The sequence below is a fragment of the Mycteria americana genome, chromosome 3, assembly GCF_035582795.1.
Source record: "Mycteria americana isolate JAX WOST 10 ecotype Jacksonville Zoo and Gardens chromosome 3, USCA_MyAme_1.0, whole genome shotgun sequence".
NCBI lineage: Eukaryota > Metazoa > Chordata > Aves > Ciconiiformes > Ciconiidae > Mycteria > Mycteria americana.
The window spans coordinates 125,734,149-125,759,642 of record NC_134367.1 but is presented as its reverse complement, the minus strand read 5'-3'; the positions used below and the strand labels follow the sequence as shown (position 1 = coordinate 125,759,642).

The 25,494-nt window shown below is 42.7% G+C and overlaps 1 protein-coding gene across 4 annotated transcripts; it reads left to right on the top strand.

Moving 5' to 3' along the window:
• The first annotated feature begins 2,519 nt into the window (after positions 1-2,519).
• BTBD3 (BTB domain containing 3) lies at positions 2,520-24,574 on the top strand. 4 transcript variants are annotated; one of them, XM_075496902.1, is made up of 5 exons: positions 2,520-2,540; positions 16,857-17,121; positions 17,691-17,781; positions 18,286-18,404; positions 22,483-24,573. In XM_075496902.1, exons 2-5 carry the CDS (start codon positions 16,979-16,981, stop codon positions 23,513-23,515), a joined length of 1,386 nt encoding a protein of 461 aa, XP_075353017.1. In that variant the 5' UTR covers positions 2,520-2,540; positions 16,857-16,978; the 3' UTR covers positions 23,516-24,573. The 4 variants fall into 4 exon arrangements, with proteins under 4 accessions (XP_075353017.1, XP_075353018.1, XP_075353019.1 ...); XM_075496903.1 differs by lacking the exon at positions 2,520-2,540 and adding an exon at positions 4,648-4,751; XM_075496904.1 differs by lacking the exon at positions 2,520-2,540 and adding an exon at positions 6,565-6,586.
• Positions 24,575-25,494: the final 920 nt, after the last annotated feature.

The following is a 25,494-nucleotide window of genomic DNA, read 5'->3' as shown; positions in this document are numbered from 1 at the left end:
TGCTGAAGAGCAGCTTTTGGGGGTTTTAGAACCCTTGGCTTGCATCAAATGCTTTATTCTGGTGTGTTTCAAAAGAGCAGATGCTCCTGCAGATACCGCAGGGGCTTCAGCTCTTTCTCAAGTTCTGAAGCTATGGCTAAAGACATCAGGAATCAATCTTCAGGCTGTTTAAAAGCAGGTATTGCTAGCAAGGTCGTGATGGGATTTTCTCTGTCTTCAGGCTAGGCTGCCCACCTCAGTTAGCAGCCGGCATTGGGAAGGCTCCCACCGTGCTTTTTTCCATGTCAAACTGTTTTACAAATCACAGTGGCCGACGCTTTCGCATCCAGACACCAGAACAAGTAGCACTGCACTCACAAAATAGAGAGGCAGTGCCTGTGGCTGCCACTGGCCCTCCTGAGACAGGAGAGGAAGGGTTAAAAGGCACCTGGGACTGTTGCACCTGGGGCCTAATGATGACGTGCTCCAGCTATAAAAGGCTGCAGGAGGAGCATCAGCTCTTGAAATGGAGACTAGGACCTGGGTCCTGGTGTAGCCTTGATACATAAAATGCATGTGTCTGGTGGGAAAGGAGATGTGAGAACTGATTGTGCTGCTGAAAGTAAGTGATTTTTCGGGGGGGGGGGGGGAGAGCTGAGGTGCTGGTGCCAGGGTGTAGTGCCTGTGTGGTGGAGAGGTGCTGGTGCATGTGGTAAGAGAGGCTGGGCAGTCCTTTGATAGATGTTGGCTATCAGATAGGAGTCAAAGATTCCTCTGCTAATATAACATTTTCCTCCCTTGTGATGGATGCTGGTATCCACTTGTCCCTGTATTTTTATTTTGGAAAGGTTAACAGCCATTTGGTTAAGCCTGAGGGGGTTTCTGCCCCAACTCTTGGCAGGAGGGCAGATCTGGGAGAGATGAGGAAAATTGTCTGTGCCAATACACTAGACTGGAAATCAGTCTTCTAGCTGCAGTTTCATAGCCTGTGTGACCTGACCTTATGGGTCAAGGGGCAGACAAAATTCAGCATCATCTGCTTACCTGCAAAATTCAACACCATCAGCATCATACTTAACCCAAAAGTTTGGGTCGGCAGCCTCAGTGAGCTACAGCTGTGCTGGATGTAATGGGTTTAGCTTTGGGAGGCAACCAATGCCTGAATAAACCCAGGGGATGTAGTAACCCCCTAGGGAGATTTGGGATGGCGCTGAGCTGGTGTCGCCCCCAGCTCTGCTTCATGCAAACCTCCCGTGGCCTTGCGATGCTGATGTCTCTTCCTCTGGCTGGTCCCAGTTTGGGTGCCCAGTTTCCAGCCTGTATAGCTGCAAAACACCTGGGTGTTTAACTGCCTGTTGCAAGGATCTTGTCATGCCTGCCAAAAGCTCGCAGCAGCTGCCCAGGCTAATTTTACAAGTCAGGTGTTTGCCTGTGACAGGCAACTCTTCATATCTTTACGGCTAGACATTATTATATTGTTCTTTCATTTGATAACTGCTCCAGTAATGGCTTCCATTTGCAGTAAATCTCTTGCGCTGTCTTTTTTTCCCCCCTATTAAGCATAAGATGATAACCTTTGCGGGAGGCTGTGTGCAGAAATTAGCAAAGCTTTAAGAGGTTGGGGAGGAGGGGAGACGTGGAGGGGAAACATGGTCAGCACTAGCAAAGTGCCTGGTGGGAAGATGCTTTTGGAGAAACTTAATTATACCCTGGAGCACTTGGAAGAACCTACCCAGCATGTAAGTTGAACTGGAAAATGAATATTTAAATGGCTTTTCAAGTCTTTGGAAAGCGCTGCTCAATACCTGGAAAATACGCTTGTGACACAAGAACAGATGAGTTTGAATGTGACTCAACGCAAATATTTGGCTTTATTTTACCACCACCATGGAGCAGAACCTATCCCAGGGGCTTTGCAGATACCAACTAAAATACTTTTATCAGCTATCCCCAACACACAGCCGGTTCAGCTTTACCTTCCCCAGTAGTGCAGCCCTTGGTTTGCAATAGGCAATGCTGGAGCTTGCCCAGAAACCTGGGCTGGGAGAGCAGGCAAGACCCCCAAAGACCTTCTCTGCAGCTGTTCTTGGGCTATAGCTCCTCTTCCTCATGAGCTTTTTTATACGTATTTTATACATATAGTCACCCTGGAGGGTGATAGCACAAGGAGAGAGGACATCAACACCCAGAAGCTTTGCACTCTTTGTCCCCTGTTGCAAGATGTTTTTGGTGGCCAGTACTGCAGCTCTGGCCAGGTCTGGCTTATCTGGCGGCTCGTTTGCTCTGGAGTTGAGCTGAAACTTGTCAGCAAGCTGCAGTGCTGGGTAACTAAACGCATCCCTGAGAAATGCAGCGAGCTGCACAGAGGTCTGCCTAACTCAGACAGGTAACCACACGTCTGCGTGCTTCAAAGCAGGTAACTAATACTGGGTGTGCAATTGCAGGAGGGAGAGGAGAGACCACAGCTCTGAACGTCAGCGCTTTGGTGCCAAGCAGCAGTGCTGTGAGCGTGTGTTTCGGCCGGACCGCGCAGACGAGGTGTTACCTGTCATCCTGTGTCTGTAAGTCCCCACGAGCGAAGAGGGCTGAGGACGGGGTGGGAGTGGGGCTCCGGTGCTGTGTACGGCCTCCTGCACCACTGGCTGTAGCGGAGCAACTTCAGCTGGGTGTGCAAAGTCTGCTGCAGGGTGGTAGCAACTGCTTCAGTTTAATTCAGTGTTGATACTGGTATTAAACCAGAGCCTGGAGCTCTATGGGGGATGCTAGGCGGTCATGGTCCAAGCCCCTGTGCACAGCTCAACAAGCTGGGCTGGAAATGCAAGAGAGCCCTAAGGAGCCCAAAAAAGCACAACAAATGTTATTGAGTGGAGCCCCGAATGTGGGCAGCCCCTGCAGCCTCTCAATCAGAAGTGCATGCGTGGAAAATATCACAGGATTTGATCTTCTAACTCCTGGATGTGCTGGGGTTATGGCCAGGAGATGTCTTCCCACCATGGGATTTAAAATGCAGGTTGCAAAATAACCTCTAAGCTGGAGGAAAGGGCTTGCCCATCTAAATTACCCCAGTTGCAAAAGGGCCTTTACCCTCAGTCTGAAAATAGGATGGAAAATTACAGTGGTTATCTACAGCGTGTTTAAGTTCGCTTCAGACAATGCCTATTTTGTTGGCTTCCTCAGTCCCAATTAAATCACCATTTACACGCTATAATTTAAAGCAGGTACTCTGCTGGTAAAATCCATAAGAGCTATAAAGTGTGTGTATACAGTCATTATTGTTGCTATTTAGTTTCTTATCTATTTTAATAGCTAAAAATATTAAAATGGGAAAAGCAAAGTACTGATTATCCACAGATATGCCTAATTTCACACTGCAAAAGGTATCTGCTAAAATAACATGTATATAATATAGGTAAATGAATGTTCATGGGAGACTAAAGCTGGAACACAGCAGCGATTCCAGAAATAATCATTTCTTCGGGGGGGGGGGGGGGGCGGGCGGGAAGAGCCTACCCTAAAGCTTCAAATAAAGCCTTTTGCTACGCTTTTAAAAATAAATGCTAGCAATGCATTTTAATTTCCCACGTGGTTAGATACACCAGTGTTATGAGAAATCCCTTATTTATGAAGCTCCTGGATAAACCCGGGCACTGATCCTGGAAATGCCTCTATCCCTGTTGATTATTTCTTCAGCGGCTCAAAAATAAAAAGCATTTTGCCTTTTTTTTTTTTTTGTGGGGTTGTTTTTTTTGAACCTGGCAACCCTACCAGCAGCAGGACAGGAACAGTTCATGCAAGGAAGGATGTACGGCATTAATCTCTTATTGTGTGATCGGGTTGATTCGGGAAAAAAACTAAAAAAAGTGAGGGGGAAGGTGGTTCATCCCTCAGGCTGCCTGTTGTCGGCCCTGGGATGAAACGTGGATCCTGTGGCCAGAGGAGCTTCTGCTGTAGGGTTTATTTTTATTTTCTTGCTTAGAGATGTGGAGAGCGATGGTGGATGAACAAATGCAGTGTTTTAGATGGAAAAATATTTGGCCGTTCTAACTTTGTAAAGAGAAAAAAAATAATCTGTTGTCTAAAGGGGAAGGGTGAACTCCTGTCCTCAGACACCGCTGCACACATGAAAATCCCGCTTTTTCAGAGGGTAAATCTTCAAACAGGTTGGATGCCATAAGCCAAGAACATGCTTCAATTTCAAGTGCTTATGGGTTTTTTAATCTAAAAAAAATAAAAGGTGCTGTTAGTTTGTCTCTCACCTCTTCTAAACTTTTTTTTGTGCCAAAGCCACCTTTTTGGTGGCTTAAAGCTTAAGTTTTTGCTGCTGCTGGGGCCCAGGGTGCCCCCTCTACCCCCCCCGCACCTCGGCGGAGTGTGGGGCCAGGCCCTGCCTGGCCTCCCCTGGGCTCAGGGCCAGTGCGGCCCTATTTTTGAGGAAAAAATCCCACCAGACTGGAGAAACGCGGCTGGCGGCGAGTGCTGCCAGCCCCCCACGCACGCTGGCCCCACGGGAGGCGGGAATTCGGCGCTGGGGGGGCAGACCCAGGTTGGTCCCCAGGTGCGGCCCTGCTGCAGGCCTGACCCGGGCCGGCCTGAGGCCGTGGGCTAAGCCCCCGCGCGCCCCCGCCGCCCCGCCCGGACTGCGTGCTCGCGCCCGCGCGGAGCGAGGGCGACGGCGTGCGCGTGCGCGCGGGGCGAGCGGGCGCGTCCTCGGGGCGGGGCTGCGCGTGCCGCTGCGAGGGGCCGCGCCGCCCCGGGAGCGGGGGCGGCCTCAGGTCAGTGCGGGGGGGGGCGCGAGGCGGCCGTTACCGGGCGCTCGCGCCGCGCTGAGGGGGGGGGCGGCGGCGGCGGCGGGAGCGGTGAGGGGCCGGAGCAGCCCCGCTGGGCCCCGGGCGTTGCGGGGCCGGGGGCGTCCTGCGGAGGGTGAGGGAGCTGCCGCTCCGCCGCGGCGCCGGGTGAAGGGGCGCGGCGGGGCCCGTTCCCGGCAGCGGGCGGGCCGGGCTGCGGTGGCGGCGAGGGGGCCGGGGCAGGGACAGGCAGGCAGGCGGCCGTTGGTCCCCGGCCGCCCTGCGGGGACGCCTCCGTGAGGGACGGGGTGGAGCGGCCGCACCTGAGCGCCGGCATCGCCGGGCGCTGCCCGCGCCCGCCGCCAAAGTTGGGAAGAGAGAGCGGGGGAGTTTGTGTGGGGAGCGGTTCCCGGAGCGCCCGGCCCGGCTGCCGCTGGGTCGGCGCTGAAGCGGTCGGCTTACCCGGCACAAAGAGCCCCGTGGAGGACGGTGTTTGCCCGATCAAAGTCATTACTTGTGTCTGCAGCCGTTTCGAGGGGTTTCATTATTACTTTTTTTTTTTTTTTGTCGTTTTGCCGAGTGTTATGCAGCTGCCTTTTGTGGAGAAGCGGGTTGGCTTCGTCGTGGTACCGGGAGTGAACCGGCGGTGACAAACCGCTCTAACAGTCGGGTGGTTTGGGATCAAACAGGAAGCGTGAGGAGCACCGAACTTGGGACCTGGCTGTGCCAAGGCTCCTCCACGGTTGCGCGTGTAGGGTCGCGCTTTGCTTGGAAAAACTCAAACTTACGTAAACCTAAAAGTTGGGGTTTGGGGTTTTTTCCCCCTGCTTAAAGTAATGCTTCTTTAAAAGAAGTATTTTAAGTATCAATTAAATAAAACTTCCTAGAGGAACAATTAATGATTGCACCTGGTTTGACATAAATACCACCTCCTCATCCCCATGTTGTTGGCCGACCTTCCCTATGTACGTATGGCTGAAGACTGAGTGGTTTCAGTTAAGGGCCCACAGCTTTGCAATTTACTATTTTCCTGTTTGTTTTGTTTCAAGAAAGTCCATCTGTGGTAACCTTCAGGTTAAGTTTGTAAATTCATTTGCCTGTAGTGTTTCCTGAGTTGCGGTGCGTTTAAAAACAGGAGGGAGTAGTGAGTTGTTCTCGCTTGAAGTAAGTAAAAGATTGAATTGAAGTTATGATACTTAGGTGTTCCGAAAATGATGATTACTAACATACCTAATTAAAACAACAAAGACTGACTGTGTCTTATCTGAAGGGTGCTGGTGCAGGTTTTCTGCATTGTTGTTAGTCTTTGCTATGCTTTGTTTTCAGCATGTAATCTATATGTCAAACTTAATCCGAGTCCTGGGCTTTTTGTTTGTTTTTTGTAGAGAGAGGTGATGTTGGCTTGTAGGTATAGAATACTACATTTGATGCTACTTTAACTGTTTTATGCTAGAGTCAGGCTTCAAATAGCTTTCATTTTGGTGGGAAATAACTGGTCTCACCATTTCCTATAGAAAGTAAGTGCAGTATGTCATAACACATAGTATCTTGGCTTCATTGGGTAACGTAACTTTGCAAATGAAATCCCTTAGGACCTTATTTGTTTGAAATAAGTTCTGCAGGATTGCCAAAGTTGAATGTAGAGTGCGATACTTTTTTTTTTTTTTTAATCCCCCACAGTAAGTGCACTGCAGCTAACTGCACAATAACTTTCCTTGTGTTTCCCCTCCAGGGATCCTCAGCTCTGCCCTGGAGGAAACACCTTTCAGAAGCAATATGGAATTCCTTTAGCTTGCCCTTTAAGGCTGAGAAAAAAGATGCAGGTTGCAACAGTAATTTTTATTATTTGGACGCTTGCTCGTTAGAGCTTGTGAGCAAATATTTTTTCTAAAGTTACCAAACAGTTTTTATGCTTATGATGAAAGCATCAGTGCTAGGGTAGACTCAATTAAAACAGAGGTCTGATGATGATAGGCCGTGCATTATGTTTTCAGAAGAAATTTAGGTCTTCATCTGTTGTGTGAACTTGTGCAAATGACACTAGTTTTGCAGCAGAATGTTGTTCATGCCCAGCATTAGCTTTCTCTGATAATTCAAGATAGTTCTCTTGTGATACTCTCTCTATTAACTCCTCAAAGCTTGCAGGCTATTGTTTTGTTTTACATGAGCAATGTTCAGATACCTGAGCTGGTGTGGAAGCACCGTTTTGTGAGGCACTGTATAAATAAGTGATAAGCAACAGTTTCTATCTCAAAGAGCTGATGGATAAGGCAAAAGAAGGAAATAAGAGATGGGAATCTTGGAAGGAAAATATTAAAAGCTTTGTGTGGTGGAAGTTGTCTTTGGTTCTGTTTTCTGCCATAAAGTTGAATTCCAATCCTGTGCCTCAGTTACAAAACTGAATTATGTATGTATGTATGTATGTATGTCAGAAAACTGAGGGGGGGAGAGCTTAAGTAAAAGGTCATTTCATTCGAATTTGCAAACTTCCCATTTTCTGAGCCTGGCTTGTCTGTTTTCTGATCCTGCTGCCCTGTCTGAAGTTTGATAACTCAGCAAGCTAAAGTAAAAGAAAACCAAGTGAGTCCACCATCTGGAAAGTGGCTGCGTTTTAAAACACTGGTGAACTGGTTGGTGCTCTGTGAATGTCTGCTGGCTGTCCCAGGTATGTAGGGTGTAGAATCGCAGAAAGCAGATTCGGAAGGCATCTTGAGACATCACATCACTTTGTCTAGCCCTGTTACCTGTATCCTGAGGTTACCTGATATCCTGAATAAATATTTCACCAGGGGATCATGTACCACTTCAGTACAGGGCTGAATGGCTTGTTGATAACATCCTCCTCTGACTCAGTATTTATGTACCAAGTTACACTCTGTATCCACCCTGGCTGTAGGTTCTCCTCTTCACATCCAAAGCAATTGAAAGGAGTCATTTTCTTCAAAAAACTACATTCTCTGGAATTACAGCTCTGCTGCCTCCCTGTTTGCTCAAAGCGTGCTTGGTTGCAAGGGTTTTCTGAGAGCATGAAAAGAAAGCAACTCTTCAGTCAGGTGGCATGTTTGCTTGTGCCCGATAGGCATGAGTTTTTATATGTAGGCTTGCAATAGGTGATGGAACAAAATCCCTTTAAAATCTAATGCATAATATGCCACGTGCTTCTTCGCGGCATGTCACCTTGCCCACTTAGCAGGGGAGGAAAGTGCAAGCCATAGTCTTTAACACTGGGGAGGAGCTGAAGCTAGCTGTGTATTATTTACAACAAAAATATATGCAGTGGCTTACACTGTCCCTTTGTTGCAGTATTTTGCCTTCCTTTGGAGTCCTCACATACAGTTCAACTCGGAGATGAAAGAAATCTCTGCCCTATTAGACAGCTTGCTCAGTTTCTGTCGAGGAACATAGCTCAAAGGAATACTATGTGATGTTAGGGTAGTATAATGCTCTTAAACATGTACGAAGTGGAGCTAGGTGCATGTGATTTCTTAGTGCTGTTTGATTTTTGTCTTCAGTAATACTCTCCTGTCAGACCAAGGTGATACTACTCCATGTATGCTGAGAAAAAGTAAAGGTTTCACACTATATAATACATAAAACTAATGTGTGTTTATGTATGTTTACCTTGCACAGTCCCTTAGTTATGCTCTCATGTTTGGTTACTTGTTGCTTCCTTGATTTTTTTCTTCTTCTCTACTAAAGTTCTGACATGTCCTAGGGTCTCTGAAACAGAGTTATTGTGAAGGAGAACAGGCATTTGGGATATCCCAGTATTGCTAGCCAAATATGTCTTAATGCTTGAAAGTATATTCTGAAACCAGAATTTGAGGAGTATGTACATGTTCGTCTTGAAAATTGATTAGTGCAAAGTAACTGCCATTCACTTGTAAAGAGGAGAAGAAACTAATAGAAATACTGAAGCATAACTGATCTAATAGACAAGTGTGACTGAAATATTTGCAGCAAAGGAAAGTAAATCTGATTTTTCTAAAACAGTTAAGATAAAAATTCAGCAACATCTTTATCCCCCTGTGGAACAGCCATTCAAACTGAAGCTGCGTGTGCTGTGAGAGTCTGGAAACAAGGGCAAGTAACAAGATCCACAGCTTCGAACATGGCAAAGGAAGATTAGTTCAGTACAGTGCCATTTAATGGACGTAATGTTTTGTTCTATTCCTTGAACTATTTGGATGCAGCTCAGGTTAGGAGCAATCAGTCTCTCATATCTAAAAATTGGGGTTATTAAACAACTGTCAAAAAATTGCAAGAGTTGTTTTTCATGGGTTTTGATTCTGACTTTTGAGAAGTGAGAGCCACTGTGTTTGAGAATGCATTTCTTATCAAATGCTTGTTTTGCTTATGGACTGACCTGTTCCTCTTTTGCTAACTGGGGTAATCTTCTTCTTTTGTCATTTAAAATGCAGAAGAAACAAGAAGCTGTACCAATTTTTCCCCTTGTTTAAGCTCATTTAAAATACTTTTACTGAATGGTTCCAGGTATGCACTTCTACTGTAAACACAAGTTTGCCGAATCACTGATGTGCTTTGCATTTTTAAGGCGCATGGTTTACATCTAGTGAAGTTCAGGGAACTACGGATTGCCATGATGTAGTTTTCCCATGAAAGACCCTAATGCCATTTATGTTACAACACCTAACCAAGCTTTCCAAAAGTCCCCTCCATTTTTCTTAACCTTGTTGGAAGGTGCTGGTAGCATGGCAGTCCCAGGAGACTGAAGTTTGCAGGCCACGGAACAGGTATGGTGTGGGTTGTAGCAAGTGGTTGTAGTCTCCCCCTCTTTTGTCCCACAGGGTACTTCAACGCTATGGTTTGATGTGGTGAACGTAGGTTGTCTGCACATGAAAAATGTAGTCCTTGAATTATATGCCAACGTAATCAACTGTAATGCAGTCCCCCTGTGGATACTCATGGGGTAGTTACCCTTCCAGTGCTATCGGCTCTCACAAGCGAGGACTCGCTGAGAAAGTGTCTTCTCTTTACCTGTGTTAGCACTTGCGTTTTGCAAACTTATTGTATGTAAGGGGACGAAGACATTGGGAACCGCTGTTGTAAAGGAGTAGGACCAGTCACCTTCCAACCTGCCCTTTATCAGAGCCTGTATTAATTTAACTATTCAGTTCAAACGAATAGTTTCTGAGCCAAGTTAAAATTACTGTAACGGTTTGTCTACCTAGGCAAGATCTGTCTGTAAGATAGGAAGTTCTGTCTGTAGTCATCCGATCCCGATCTCTCCCTTGAAATAGGGAGCATGTGAGTACTAATTGTAGTGGTGGTTCTTCTGAAGTGCACTAAGATCACTAGCTTCTTTCTCACAGGGCACTGAACGATCATTAAATGCTAATGACTTTTGATTACTGTTGACCTCGGTCAATTTAGAATTAGTGACCTAGAGACGAAAACCACTGTATCTCATTACCAATTTCCTGAGCTTTCCTTTGTAAGTCAGTTTTGGTAAGAGGCAGAGTAGAATTAAAGTTGACCTCTGCCTTAGAAAAAGGGTTGAATGCTTTCAGGTTTGCAATATCATGTTTAGAAATAAATTTTAATAATGGCAGCCACTAAGAAAGAACTTATTCTTTGACCCTACAGATTGTCAAGAGCAAAACTCAACATGAAATGAAATGGACAAGTTAGAGTAGTAGTGATGGGGAAGAAATGCATCATCTGTCGCTTTTAAATTAGTAGAAAAACAGTTTATCTCTTGTAACCTTGAACTGGATTTCTCATTTTGTAGTTGCAGGTTTTCTCATCTCAGAGTTAATTTATAATTCTTGTTTTTACTTTGAACTATCAAGAAGCAAAATTAATGTTTATAGAATAAATTGCATATTCTGCTCTGGGATATTTTCTACCTGCAGTTCCCAAACTATGACATGGGGGAATATATCTCAGCAGGCTGGTAAAATCATATATTTCATGTTGTAATGAAGCATTTCACATTATTTCTTTCCATATGCACAGAAGAGAATGTTTGTGTGATAATTCACTGTAACAGGATCAAATATGTTGTTCACTGTAGGTTGTTTAAACATAAGCCTTTCTTTATACGGTTGTGGTTTATATGGACTGTCATTCGTGCAGCAAGCATGGTATTGAAATGATAATGAAAATACAAGAGAATTTTAAACATTTTTTTTCTTTCACGCTTTAATACACTAGCTATATTTATTTTGACCCAGCTGGGAACAAACCCTTTGACTTTAAAAGCAAAACTCAACAGTGTAGAGAAGTCTTTTGTGTTACGTTGTGTTTGGGGAGTAAATATAAAGTTATTGAACCTCTCACTGGGGTTAAATTGCAAACTTTAAGCAGCTAAGCAAGAAAGTAACAGGAAAAAAATGACAGCAGGGGATGTTGCACTTGTAGGAACAGATTCGTGGAGAGCCAATTGAAATCCACACAGAAGGAAAGTGGATGTTTATTCACAAGTAAACATAGCGCTAAATGTTATTCTTAAATATAATGTTTTGTTTTGATTGCTTTGTCTCAGAAAAGGTATTGCTGTAAAAAAAACAAAATGAAAAAGATTGCGGATACAAAAAGGACATATTATAATGTTAAGGCTGCTTTGGTAGGGAGACCAAAAAGAAGTGCCATGCAGAGACATAGCCTATAAGCTAGCAAATAATATAAGAATGAAAGAGTAAAAGACATCTGAATGCTCATTCTTTAAGCTTCTATTTTATGTAAGTTTGTATTTACCTGTTGACTAGCCTGCTCAAGGCTTTCTGCTTTTGTTTTCTCTAAAGCATTAAGGGCATTTAGGAAAAAAATGTAAAAAGTATCTTAGTGGATAATATTATGCAAAATATTTAAATCTCATACTTTAAATGCTAAGCAGAGTTAAGAAGAATATTTGCCAACAAGTATGTTGCTACTATAGCATAAGAGCTATAGCAAAATACAATTCAGCTATTTTGGGCTTTGGTTTAAAGCTTCTAGTGTTGGTTCAAGATGCAATTCTGCTCTGATACTATTCTGCTCTTTCCCAGCTCTTGGCAATTCTGGGAAAGAAACGCTCTCTATTTTTTACCCTATATTCTGGCATCTCTGAGGGTCTTTACAATTTTGCCCATCTTTCTCCCTGCTTTTAGTTGTCCTTTTTTTTTTCCATAGAAGACCTTACAGAGTAAGACTTCAGGGCCAGCTTTTCCATGCACCAGACAGAAGCAGATACAATCTTGGTTACTTTCAGTGCTGCCAATCAGAAACTTATGAGAGAGGAGATTGGAAGATTTTGTCCACTCTAGTGCAATTTTTTACTTGAGGAAATCAAGAGTAGAGCTATCAGTCCTCTTTCCAAATGAGTGTTTTTACAAACAGAAGAGTTGGTATGGTGATTGGGAAGGATTCTTCCAGGTGACTAAATAATTCATAGATAGGTGAACAGAACTAAACTCCTCAGCTGTGTGGTTTGTTGAGTTTTTTGTTTTTGTTTTTTGAACTTGTACATTCCATTTCTAAATGAGTGCTTAAGGTCAACTTAAATTCAATGCAAATTAGCAGTGGACAGGTAGATTTGTTAGACACTAACATCGTGTGTTTATTTTGGTTTATCAAGATGCATCATCTGAAATTTATTTCCTTGTAAGGGGAAATCCAGAATTTAAACAAAGAATGTTAATAATACATAGGCATAATAACTGCCAAGGGAGAGACTTGGCAGCTTTACAAAAAAGAAATATATGCATTTTCTCATTGCCTACTTGGAATTCATTCCTTTATTCATGATCTGGTTGTAACAGACAATTGGGAATTTTGATGAAAGCTTGTTTTTTATAGAATTGTCCAGTTCATGTTACTACATGACGAACGGACCTGTAAATGAGAGATACAGAAAACCACAACTTATTAGAAGAAGGAAAAAAAAAATAGAAAAACTTGGGTATACTTGCTATTGTGGCAGGAGAGACTGATGTAATATGAGGAAGAGTACTCCCATCAACCCTTGAAATGAAATGATTTCTCAATTGGAAGTTACCTTTAGAAAGGCGTAATTATAGTAGTACCATACTATTAAAAGTTGTACCAAGAGGCGGGCTATAATATGACTCCTGTGCCAACCCTCACAATGGTGTCAAGGTATATTATTGTCTTAAGGGATAAATGAAACTGGGATTGCAGGTATAATGCACGCGTTTGGATTTGAACAGCAAAACTGGTGCTTCAGTTGTTCACAATATTTAGTCAGGAGCTGATTTCCAAGGGCTTGTGACTTGCTCCTAATAATTGGAAAGGGGCATGTAACTTGATGCGTAGTATCTCAGCCGTAGAATATAGTCCTTTGCTTAATTCTTCACCTCTGGCATTTTGGATTTTCATTAGGCCAGTGTTAAGATTTAAGCATGGAATTTCCTACACCATTTAAGTTAAAATATTTCTGGTTTCACTACTTTGCTTATAAAATAAAGATTAATGTGCCTTTGAAGAACTGTATTTCCCTTTTTCTAAGTTGTATATATCGAGTTTGGTTCTGTTAATATATAATTAATGATGAAAAATGAAAATTGCTGAAGAAGATTAGGAACACATTGTAATAAGCTTTCAGAAATGGATAGATCTTTGGGTGAGAGAAGGCCAATTTCCTTGATCCTCTTGCCAGAGACAGACTGATTTGAACTTGGGATTTTGACTAGTCTTTCGACAGGGAGTAGTTCATAGGTTGCTTCTACTGACTGCTAGAGTATTGATTTGTAAACTCATTAACAGGATGTGTATAGTAAAAGAAGAAAACTATGTTGTAGGAAACTAAATGGAAGTCGCTGCCAAAACGGAAAGAATAGTGAGTGCAACTAGCACTAGTTCTTGGGGGGGGGGGGGCGCATTTCACATGCATCTAATAATTGGTTTAGGAGACTTCGTTTCAGAGCTGATGAAGTGCAGTGGAAGGTGGTATAAAGCCTGTAACAGGTTTGTAGTTTTTCATGGGAACTTTTAGAGTCTGTTGTGGAATCAGCACTATTTTCCAGTTATAGCAGACCAGATTTTGGTGGTGGCCGAAGAACAGGCAAAGATGGCAGTTAGGCTTTTTATTTACTGGGGTGGATTTTTATCCTGTCATGTAGACACTTCTTGTCTACTGGGGGTCTGTCTGACTTCTGGATTCAGGCAGAACATGCTTCAGCTGCAGCTTCTCCCTCCGTTCCTTTCCCAGGAAAGCACAACATGGTATACGTGCATTGTGTTTTACAGAAGTCAGAGGTATGGTGGACCCCTATGGGTTCATGTTTGTGATCTGTCTTTCCCAGATAGAATTGGCCAGTCAGTCCGTCTGTCATTCTCTTCTGTAGCCTCCCAGTGACCTTATCTGGGGTGTGTGTGTAATCTTTGGATTTGTACTGGTCCAACGGTTTGAAAAAAATGTACGAGGACCTTGATTTTTATATACTTTGGTAGTCTATAAAATGAATTTATGGAATGAAAATCAAATCTCTCATATGAATCTCCTAACCCCTGCTGTCTTTCGCCTTCTGCCAACTGCAATGCTGAGAACCAGATTTTCTGGAGAGTGTGTGGTTTTTCTGTATCTTTAGGGGTTTTTTTTAAAACTTCTTCCTTTTGAAATGTCTGTCCTGTGCAGTGGCAAAAGGGTTATTTTTGTAACTAGAAGGGCTGGAAATTTACATAAGGAGGGGAAAAAAAAAAACTTATGCAAACTTGACAAACTCACATTTTGTGCTGAGAATGCCTGCTGTGTCCCTGTTATAAACTCTCAGCTGTGAGCAGTTATAAACATCCCATCTGTGGGATGAGTTTCTTCTCCTTTACCCCTTCTTTTACCTCTCTACAGTTCAATATGGCTTAGGCTGTTAGTTTCCCCTCCAAATCAATCTGTTGCAGGTAAAAAAGGAAAACAAAGAGAAAACGGGGAAGAAAAGAAAGAAAAGCTTGCTAGAAAGTATTTCTTTGGAAATTGCATAACCTGCCTTTCAATGTATTTAGGAACATAGCTGATTTTCAGCCACATCAGGCATAATCTACCATCTCCTTTTAAGTTGCTGGTGAAGGTGATTTTGCACTAAGACGTTGGGTTGTGAAATGTAGCGGCTGAGGCATGGACACATATACTTCTGTTTCTCCCTTCCATGAGCAATGACTTCAGACAGAGGGGACAGATGTGTGTCTGGAAATGGTATCATCTCAAGCCACTGCAGCAAAGTCTCTAGACAGCCAACTGCCAGGGTGTTTAGTTAGTGCTTAGTACGGAGTGCCTCCCAAGGAGATCTCATAATCTTTGAAATACCTGCACTTAGGTTTTACAGTTTCAGGTTTAAAGACATTCAGAGATTGTGTGTTACAAAGCCATAGCTGTGATTCAAGCAATTGTGATGGTGTTTCAATAAATGCCTGAGTAACATTCCTGTGCTTCAGTTTAAGTCAGTGGCAGATTTCTGTCAGGGGTTTCAGCAAGGTCAGCCATTTCTCCATCAACCTTTGATGACTTTAATTTCACTGTTGTACTCTTGTCCAGCAAAACTATTTAAGGCTGAAAGTGCCTAAATTTGCTTTGAAAGCAAAGAGGATTTTTTTCTTTAAAACTTGAAAATAATTATGAAATTCTATTTTAATTATCTCCCCCCAATATTTTAAGGTGTGAAATGTTGACACCTAATACCTAATATTTTTTATTTCCCTGCTTTTGTTTTTAAGTGGCTGTGCTTGCTTGCCTTTTTTTTTTTTATACACTTGACCTACTATTAAGGAAATCTGATCTAAATTTAAGTTCTAAGTAAACTAATGACTGAAAATTAGTCTTCTTTCCTATTTAAATGGTTTGGTTGGCATAGCTTGTATCCTGTTTATTTCAGAAAGTATTTGTGAATAAAATTGGAGTGTGTTTGCATCTCAAGGGTTGATTTCTGCCTGAGACTCTCTAAATCATTCAGACCTTTTCATTTAATGCTTTGAAATATTGATTAAATATATTCACTCTGGTTTGCTTTAATCTGATTGCACATCTAGAAGTTTTCTTCTGATGTGGTGCAGCCATGTCTGGTGTAAGCTCGCTTAATTAGCACTGCTTAGTGATTTGGGACCCCTGTCAAAGGCTATTATGTTATCTAGAAACATAAGGAGTTAAAGCTAAAGCTGTGACCTCATCTCTATTCATGTTACAGTGGAGTAGAAGCTGTGCTGAAAGGGATTGTTTAACTGCATCGCTGTCTTTGCTGCTGCTAGTTGATTGCTTTAATTTGGTTCTGATAGCTGTAGCGTGCTTTTGCTGAACAACTGTTATGGTAGGGATTTGTGGGAATACTAGAGACATATGAGGTCATGCTAATATCGACTGCATGTGGAAATAGCTCCCGTGGAAATATTCAGACTCAAATACGTCTTTCTACCTGATTTCAACTTTGTATTGCTTCCCCTGTGAAAATTCAAGCAGCATCAAGGAGAGCTAAAACACACATGCTTCTGGCTAGTCATGCACTTACGCAACTGTGCATGCCATTTATTACTTTTATTACTTAGCGCTCCGTATTAACGGAAGAGTGCAACTGCTGTCGCTTTAATGTCAGAGCGGTGTGCGTTACAATAGGTGTCACTGTGCGGCTGGGTCCAATCGTTATCGGTGACTTCAGCTATTGGCTCCGAACGCTGGCTGACTTCATCCGCAGGGCTGCAATACCTACTCTGTTCCGATCCGTTCAACGCACAAGTTCAGCTCGCCGAGCAGACTAGCAGTGCTATCGCACGTCTTGCTAGCCCCCTTCAGAAAGCCGGTGCTGCAGCCACGCGCGTACCCTCCTCGCAGGGTGTAGTGCTTTCAGGCGATTCCTGATCAGGAGATCTGGAAGGAAATAAAACTGGCAGGAATGATGGGGATGTATTTAACGATTCAAGTACTGGATCAAACTTAAAGCCAGTTTCTTACTCGGTGCACTGGAAAGGTCACCTTGTCTTGCTGGAAAAGAAGCAAACTCTCAGCTCTGCTGCTCTCTGTTTAACAGCTTCCACGTGCATTTCTTTATGTTCCTGGCTAGTTAGGCTATCTAGCTTTACAGACAAGTATACTCATGGTAGATGAGAAAGGAAAGAACATGAAATGTCTCACCTTCTTCTTGATGCTTCCAGAGACGGTCAAGAACAGGTCCAAGAAGAGCTCTAAGAAGGGAAATAGCAGCAGCAGTAGCAGCAGCAAATTGCCTCCAGTTTGCTATGAAATCATTACCTTGAAGACCAAAAAGAAGAAGAAGATGGCTGCTGATATCTTTCCCCGAAAGAAACCAGCCAACACTAATACAACTGCTGTCCAGCAGTACCACCAGCAAAATCTCAATAACAACAATACTATTCCAGCACCTAATTGGCAAGGACTTTATCCAACCATCAGAGAGAGGTAAGTTCAGGGCAGTTTATTTTTGCTGTTTGAATGGAGTGGTGAAAAGTAGCAAAATGTTCGTAATGCATATGTTTAGTTATTCATTTATTTGCTGAAGAGAACACAGTTCTCCCCCACCCCCACCCGTGTGTGTGTGTGAAACAAGTATTTTGGTAATGGAAAATATTTTAATATCTTTCCCAGACAGTGCAGCTGTTTGTCTTGAGTAAATAAAAATGTTGCTGGAAGCTCCAGTGTACCCATAAAGATTTGCTTTTAGACCTTAGTGGGGATTTTCAGTGATACATGCTCTTGACTTTGATTTCCACTGTTTGAAAAGTTCTCATAAGTTTGGGTTGGTTTCTTTTTTTATTGCACACACACACACCCCCTGCACACGCATCCCCCCCTTACTTTTTTCTCTGGTATATTTGTGTGATGATGTGTAAAGTAGCTTAAAACAAAGTGTGACCTGCTTCTCTTTTCTAGCATGCAACTTCAAGTTGTTAAGAAATTAAATTTCTTGGGTCTAGGGTAAGCACAGTGTTACTGCGTGCCGTAAATTAACATGCTGCCTCTGTTTGTAGAAATGCAGTGATGTTCAACAATGACTTGATGGCAGATGTTCATTTTGTGGTCGGGCCACCAGGTGGGACCCAGCGGCTGCCAGGACACAAAGTAAGCAACAGCTGCATTATCAGCTTGGGCGGGGATAGCCAGAGAGAGCTCCCACGGTTACGCCAGGACATAGCGTGGGAGACTCGGCTCTTCTGGGACAAGCATAATTCTGTATTTTAAAAGGCTACGTGCAGTGGAATAGTCTGTCCCTTGCTCTTCTTTGTGTTTTTGGTTAAACAGTACACTTGTGTTAAGGCAGTCATTGTAAAGTTAGGAATACTGCTTTGTGCTGCTGATTAATAATACTCTTGAGATTTTTCTAGAAATAATTAACTTCTGTAGTGGATATGAGCGTTTTCCAGTAGCTAATGCATATATGCCCGTGAGAGGAAAATGCAGGGAAAATGTGTAATTCTGTTCTTAACTTTGACTTAATTTCTTACTGAAGTGTGTCTATAGAGTCTGTCAGTGAAGCCCAGTATGCTCAGAGTGGCTCTCCCACATTGTTTTTGCTGGCAGTGCTTTCAGTTTAAAGCATGAAATAAGATTTCCCTTTCCCAACAGTATGTCCTGGCTGTTGGGAGCTCTGTATTCCATGCGATGTTTTACGGAGAGCTTGCTGAGGACAAAGATGAAATCCGTATACCAGATGTTGAGCCTGCTGCTTTTCTCGCAATGCTGAAGTAAGCATCATTCATCTGCTGGATATGTTTTCCTTTATGATGTGTACATACACTGGTAATGTCACAGTTAAAGTATTAGACTTGCGTATAAACAGAAAGCAGTTACTTAAAATATTCCTCTTTGTATGTTTCAAGTATTTTGAACTTTTAGCTCATTTTGCTCTTCCCCTTTACTTCCACGCACGCATGTATTAGACTAATGTAGGCAGTTATAAATAACGACTTTGACGGGATCTTTGGGCACATTGTATACTGTAATGCCTATTGATCTGATTTGTCACTACATGTTACACAAAGGAATGGAGTTACTAAAAAGAATTGTCAGATGTAACAAAAAAAACCTGTTCTGCTTTGCAAGCATAGTGAAAAGTTAAAAACACAAAAACCCCCCCAAAACCCAGAATTGCTGGGTTTGTATATTGACATCATTCCAGCTCTTGTATAAACTTGCTGTATGCAGGTCTTGTCTTAGAAAAATGACCTTAAGTTATTGAATATAGCCTCTGAAAATTAAATTTCTCCTCATCTATCATATTGATGCATTTGGAAAGTGATAAAAAGGCTGTTTACATGAATAGGGTTTTTTATTCTAACGAGGGAAAAACAGTTTACATGATCATTATTTTTCTTCTTCCAAACTGCATAAGAAATGCTATCTTTTCCTAAATGAGCATAATGAAGCAGCTTCCCTGCTGACTTGTCCTTGAATGTATCTATAAACTCTGATTATTAACGAGAAATGCCCTATCACAGAAATGCTATGGCTTTGAGGATTTTTTCCCTTCAGCTTTAGTAACTGCCATTGCTTTCTGATAAATAATATACATTAGTATCTGATAGTGATCCTTTTAATATGCTGCAGATTTTCTTGCATGTAATGGTGTAATCGCTAGCTAGCAACTTACTGTATGTCATAGATTGTTTTGACTAGCTTGTAATTACAGAATGGTTTCTTTTTTTCTTTTACATTTCAGTGGCACTGTAGATGAACGTTCAAAGTTGCATATAGAGTTTGTTGCATAGAGTTTTTATAGGTTATCATGAACATCAGAAATGTTCTGTGCAAATATCAATAACTGCCAGGAAAAGCTGAAGTCACACAGATGTTCTATAGACCTGGAATATAAAGTTAAGATATGACATTATGTAAGTAGGTGTGTTATGGATCCCTGCTTTGGACCTTTCTGGTTTTGCGGGTGTTTTCTGCAGAGCTCAGACTTGTGCTTCACTTTCATGCAGAATTTTACAAGGCACAAATACAAGATACTTGGATTCCCCTAGCCCCCCTTCCTTTTTGAACAGCAGATCTATTTCACTGTGACTAAACATGATTTGCCATATAAAAACTGAATGCTTTCTGAATTTATCATTAAGAAATGTATTCAGAGAGCAAACCTAGAAAAGAGAGTATCAATACTGACATCTAGGTCTTGGCATATTATTTAGCCCATGGCAATTTAGGAAACTATCTTTGAGAGCATGGCCAGAACCATGGAATTCTTCACCTTCCCAGCTTTTATTTTAAAAAACGACCACAAAAAGTTTGTGGTCTGTGTGGATGTTGAGCTAACCTTGCCGGTGCTAACTTCTGCTGATGCAGTGTGCCTGAACCTGCAGAGTGCTTCTGTGTCCGCGAACGCCAGGGGTGTCTGCAGCTGTGACAGTGCAGGGAAGGGAAAGGGATGCTGCTCAGCAGTGCAGCATTCCCCTCATCGCAGGATCCAGTCCATCTGCTGCACTGGGTGGAGCCTGGCAAGGAGCCACGGTCCCCTTCACTTCTCTCCCCCTGGGAAATCATCCCCATGAGTGTTGCTTGCAACTGCTGTGAGCAGTGGATGGCAGAAGACTCATGATACTGTTGCTACAGAAAGAAAGGAAAAGACTTTTTACCTGTCCCAAAGCAGCCCTCTTCTTCATATGCTCCTTTCTGCAGTCAGGAGGAATGCATCATAATCTTTGTCAGAAAATATATTGACAAAATACATTGGTTTTATGGGGTTTTGGGGTTGGGTTGGTTTTTTTGTTTTGTTTTCCCTGGACAGTGAATTCTTATACCATAAATATTTTTTGTCTTTTACTATATAGTGGGCATTCTGACAACAAACATCAGACGAGGTATTGCCAGATGTAACATAGGAAATAATACCTCGACTGGTAGATACTGATTATTATCCCAGTTAAATTGCTTTGGCTGTTCTCTACGGTTTTAAAAATAGGGTTAAATTCATAGTCTAGCTGACACACTGAATTGGTGTCTTTAATGTATTGTATCTTATCTTAATCTTGACTGTTCGAGTTAGAACCGTGGTGTCATCTTATCCCAGGATGAATATATTACTAAACCATCAAGCCCTGTGGTCTAGCAGAATCCTCTGTTTAAGAACAGGGTGAAACTGGAATATCAGTAATTGCAGACCAGAGTCGAGGTGCATTGGCAGCATGAGAAGTGTGGAATATTGCTGACAGCCGATCTGTGCTGTGTCTGTTGTAAATCAGTGATATTAGTTCTTCACTTTCATGAATATTAAACTAGCAACTTTTGTACTATTTCAATTTAAAACAGATGTCATCATTCTCTGCTGTACTAGCAGGCAAAGAGAAGTAATAGAAGGGAGAAAAGAGTTGGAGAACAATGAGGAGAATCATAAAAACGAATGAATTGATACATTGAAAATTTTTTGGACAGTAAAGGAGCTAAGCCTGTAACCAGTGATATATAGATGTGCTTTTTGTTGTTACAAATAGCCCAGCTGAAACCAAGTAATAAAGGTAAAAAAAAAAAAAAAAAAAGGTTTGAGTCTGTGTAAGTATTCTTTTTCTCTGTAACCTCTTAGATTTTATTATATTGCTTGAGCAGTATCTGCTCTGAGCATGTTTTCTAAGTGTGGCTTGGAGGATAGTACCTTGCACCTGCAAAAATACAAGTAAAGATATTTACAACTATAATCAGATCAATGTAGATAGTAATTCCACTTTATAAGCACATCTGTTCTGCAAAAAATTCATTGTGTTGGGAAACCCGCTAACTAGAAAATTTTAATTAGTACAGGGTCGCGTACAACTTCAGCTTTACTGGAGGAAGACACTTCTATCAACCATAACCATCAAGACTTGCTTATCCCTATGAAGAGTAAAATTGCATTTGGCATGGTTTTAGCGCATTGCATTCACCAGCTGCAAATGGGGCCCTGAAGCATGAGATATTAAAAAGAACAAACTGTACAATGCTTCATTTCTCTGAGCAATGAATCCCAGCAGTTTAGTCACATAAATAGAATTTCACCTTCATCTCTTCCACCACACTAGCATAGCAGTAAAGCTTTTTTTTCTTCCTTATGCAGTGAGACTGAGAGAAAACACTGTGGTAGTGGAGCTAGGATGCTATAAGCATTAATAAACCTGAAAATTAGAATTCTGTGCCTTGTCCTATATGTTTCATCACCCTGTTAAAAAACAAAAACAAAACAAAAAAACACCAAAAAAACCCAACCTCTTTCCCCCTCCCCCCCAAAAAACCCAGCAGTTATGAAGATGGCTAGCACCTGATATACTTTGATAGTATTTCTATTCTTAGACTAGCTAGTTATTCCCAGTAAACTTGTTTTCATTCCTGTATTTATATATACACACCTCAGTAAATCATCATTCACCATCGTGGGACATCCAGTCCAAGTATGCTTTGTAACATGTGTTCCAGACTGTTGTGTTAGCCAAGTAAGGTAGCCCTTGAGGAGCTGCTGCCTGGGTCAGATAGCCTCTCATTAGCCAAAGCACGTATGGAAAGAAGACAGGGTGGGAGGGGCCATAGTCTGTAAACATAACCATTGTCTACATAGCATGTACCCCAAATGTGAAGTTTTAATCACCTTAGATTTAAGCCTGTTCTCTTCCATGGTTTTACATGAGTGATGAATTTGGTTTGTACTTTCTTTCTAGATTTAATCAACGTTCCCCAAAAGCACTGCTTAGTTTTAGTGTGCAGCCATTTAAATATTCTTTCTTTATAATTTTCAGATGTTGTTGACAAATTACGTTTTTGCATTAAGCGGCTGTGTTACATGCATGTGTTTTATTTCAGATACATATATTGTGATGAAATTGATTTGGCTGCAGATACCGTACTGGCCACTCTTTATGCTGCCAAGAAGTATATCGTCCCTCATCTTGCCCGCGCCTGCGTCAACTTTCTAGAGACAAGTCTAAGTGCAAAGAATGCCTGCGTGCTGCTTTCCCAGAGCTGCTTATTCGAGGAACCTGACCTGACCCAGCGCTGTTGGGAAGTGATTGATGCCCAAGCTGAGCTAGCTTTGAAGTCTGAGGGCTTCTGTGACATTGATTTTCAGACACTTGAAAGCATTCTCCGAAGGGAGACTCTGAATGCCAAAGAAATAGTTGTTTTCGAAGCAGCTCTGAACTGGGCTGAAGTGGAGTGTCAGCGACAAGAGCTAACAGCTACCATAGAGAACAAGCGCAAAGTCCTCGGGAAGGCTCTGTACTTGATACGCATCCCTACCATGGCACTCGACGACTTCGCAAATGGCGCTGCTCAGTCTGGTATTCTGACTCTCAACGAAACCAATGATATCTTCCTCTGGTATACGGCTGCCAAAAAGCCAGAGTTACAGTTTGTAAGCAAGCCCCGGAAAGGCCTCGTTCCTCAGCGATGCCACCGTTTCCAGTCCTGCGCTTACCGCAGCAACCAGTGGCGGTACAGGGGCCGGTGTGACAGCATCCAGTTTGCTGTTGATAAGAGAGTGTTTATTGCTGGCTTTGGGCTGTATGGCTCCAGCTGTGGATCAGCAGAGTACAGTGCCAAGATTGAACTCAAACGACAAGGAGTTATCCTAGGCCAGAACTTGAGTAAATATTTCTCAGATGGTTCTAGTAACACTTTTCCCGTGTGGTTTGAATATCCAGTGCAGATTGAGCCTGACACCTTTTACACAGCTAGTGTGATTCTGGATGGTAACGAACTCAGCTATTTTGGACAAGAAGGAATGACAGAAGTTCAGTGTGGGAAGGTGACTGTTCAGTTTCAGTGCTCTTCGGACAGTACAAATGGCACTGGGGTACAGGGAGGGCAAATTCCCGAACTCATATTTTACGCTTGAATGAAAGTGTGTGGAGACAAAGCATTTTGCTATGAAGAACCTGTCTGGTTCAGGCCTACTGACGCTTAGCTTTTTATCTGCAGATATGTGATCGGTGCAGGTAATGTGTAACTAAACGCTGTGGGCAAGTTACTGGCTTGCTGTACTTGTAGCATCGTTGGTGATAAAGTTTAAGTGTAATATTTAAACTGGAAGCTCTTAGGAACAAGCAAGTTTTAAAGGCTTTGTAAGAGAGGTGCCTGTTTGCTGGTGATGCTGACCCTTTCTTTGATGCACCTGTGAATCACCATAGGATGTCCCCCTCTTGTATCTCACTAAATGCTGTCTTCATTGATCCATTTTCTCTTTCTCAGTTTCCTGCTTTCTGCTTGTAATTGTTTGGGGAGGTAGGGGTAGAAAATGAAGAGCCTTGTTTTATAGCTCTCTCCTGTCTGCTTTTCAGACTTAAGAGATTCCAGTAATGAGCTGCTTTTGATCATGGAAGCTCAAAGAACTGCTTCAGTTGTAAGCAGAAAAAGCACAGGTTTAAACCTTCATCCGGTGAGATTCTCCTGCGGCCAACTGTTTGGGATGGCTGCAGGGGAAGATGGAGAGAAGCAAGCAGCTTTCAGGAAGCTACACAGCATGCTGACCACGTCCACAGTGCATGGACATGTTTACAGTGAGGGGAGGAATGTGGGCTTGGCAAGTTATCCTCAGAGTTCATTTTCTAGGAGTCCCACCTCAAAGGCAAGGAAGTACTTGCACATGTTCAAATTGTATATGCAGCTCTTGAAACTCTACTCCTATGACCTAGTTTTTGCTACACTGAAGTTGATTTGCTGTTTAAATGGCTTTTCTTTGAACCCTTGTGTCATGGTTTAACCCCAGCCGGCAGCTAAGCCCCACACAGCTGCTCGCTCACTCCCCCCGCAGTGGGATGGGGGAGAGAATCAGAAGAGTAAAAGTGAGAAAACTCGTGGGTTGAGATAAAGACAGTTTAATAGGTAAAGCAAAAGCCACGTACGCAAGCAAAGCAAACCAAGGAATTCATTCACCACTTCCCATGGGCAGGCAGGTGTGCAGCCATCTCCAGGAAAGCAGGGCTCCATCACACCTAATGGTGACCTGGGGCAACAAACGCCATCACTCCGAACACCCCCCCTTTATATGCTGAGCATGATGCCATATGGTGTGGAATGTCCCTTTGGTCAGTTGGGGTCAGCTGTCCCGGCTGTGTCCCCTCCCAGCTTCTTGTGCCCCCCCCAGCCTCCTCGCTGGTAGGGTGGGGGTGAGAGGCAGAAGAGGCCTTGACTCTGTGTCAGCACTGCTCAGCAGCAGCTGAAACATCCCTGTGTTATCAACACTGTGTCCAGCACAAATCCAAAACAGAGCCCCATACTAGCTACTGTGAAGGAAATTAACTCTATCCCAGCCAAAACCAGCACACCTTGCTAAATAAATGGGAATTAATATCTGTCATCCAATACAGGATAATTTTTTGTTTGTTTTGGGTGGAGTTTTTTTTCTTCCTCCTAAACATGGTAGAGGCAGATTATAGAGGAACAAAAGAATGTACCAATCCTGACTTGGACTTTTTTCTGTAATATGAGACTTCTTTTTATTACCATACATTATCAGTGGAAATTTAGACAAAGACAAGAAGATTCCCAACTGTGGTCATATTACACTTAGTGTATACCATCAGATAACAGTGAGGAGGAGGAAGTCTTCTCTAATGTGTTAATGTTGTATCTCTTGCAACTGCTTATGGTTACACATCAATCAGAGGATTATGTGGTGCAGAACTCTTTCTTGTTTGATCCTACCCCCCCCCCCCCCAACTTCCTGTCATATCTCTGTATCAGTTTTGGAAAAGTATTAGGGATCATGAGTCCTTTATCAGGGAAGGAAACCAGTATAAATAACAAATACAGGTACTATTTAAACATAAGAAAATCCTTCGCCATTGCATTGGGACAGTTGCTTCTCAGAGGGAC

Coding starts and splice junctions, on each gene's coding strand:
- BTBD3 (XM_075496901.1), top strand. CDS start 16,799: ATGGTAGATGAGAAAGGAAAGAACATGAAATGTCTCACCTTCTTCTTG. Junction 17,122..17,690: donor TATCCAACCATCAGAGAGAG/GTAAGTTCAGGG, acceptor CTCTGTTTGTAG/AAATGCAGTGATGTTCAACA. Junction 18,405..22,482: donor GCTTTTCTCGCAATGCTGAA/GTAAGCATCATT, acceptor GTTTTATTTCAG/ATACATATATTGTGATGAAA.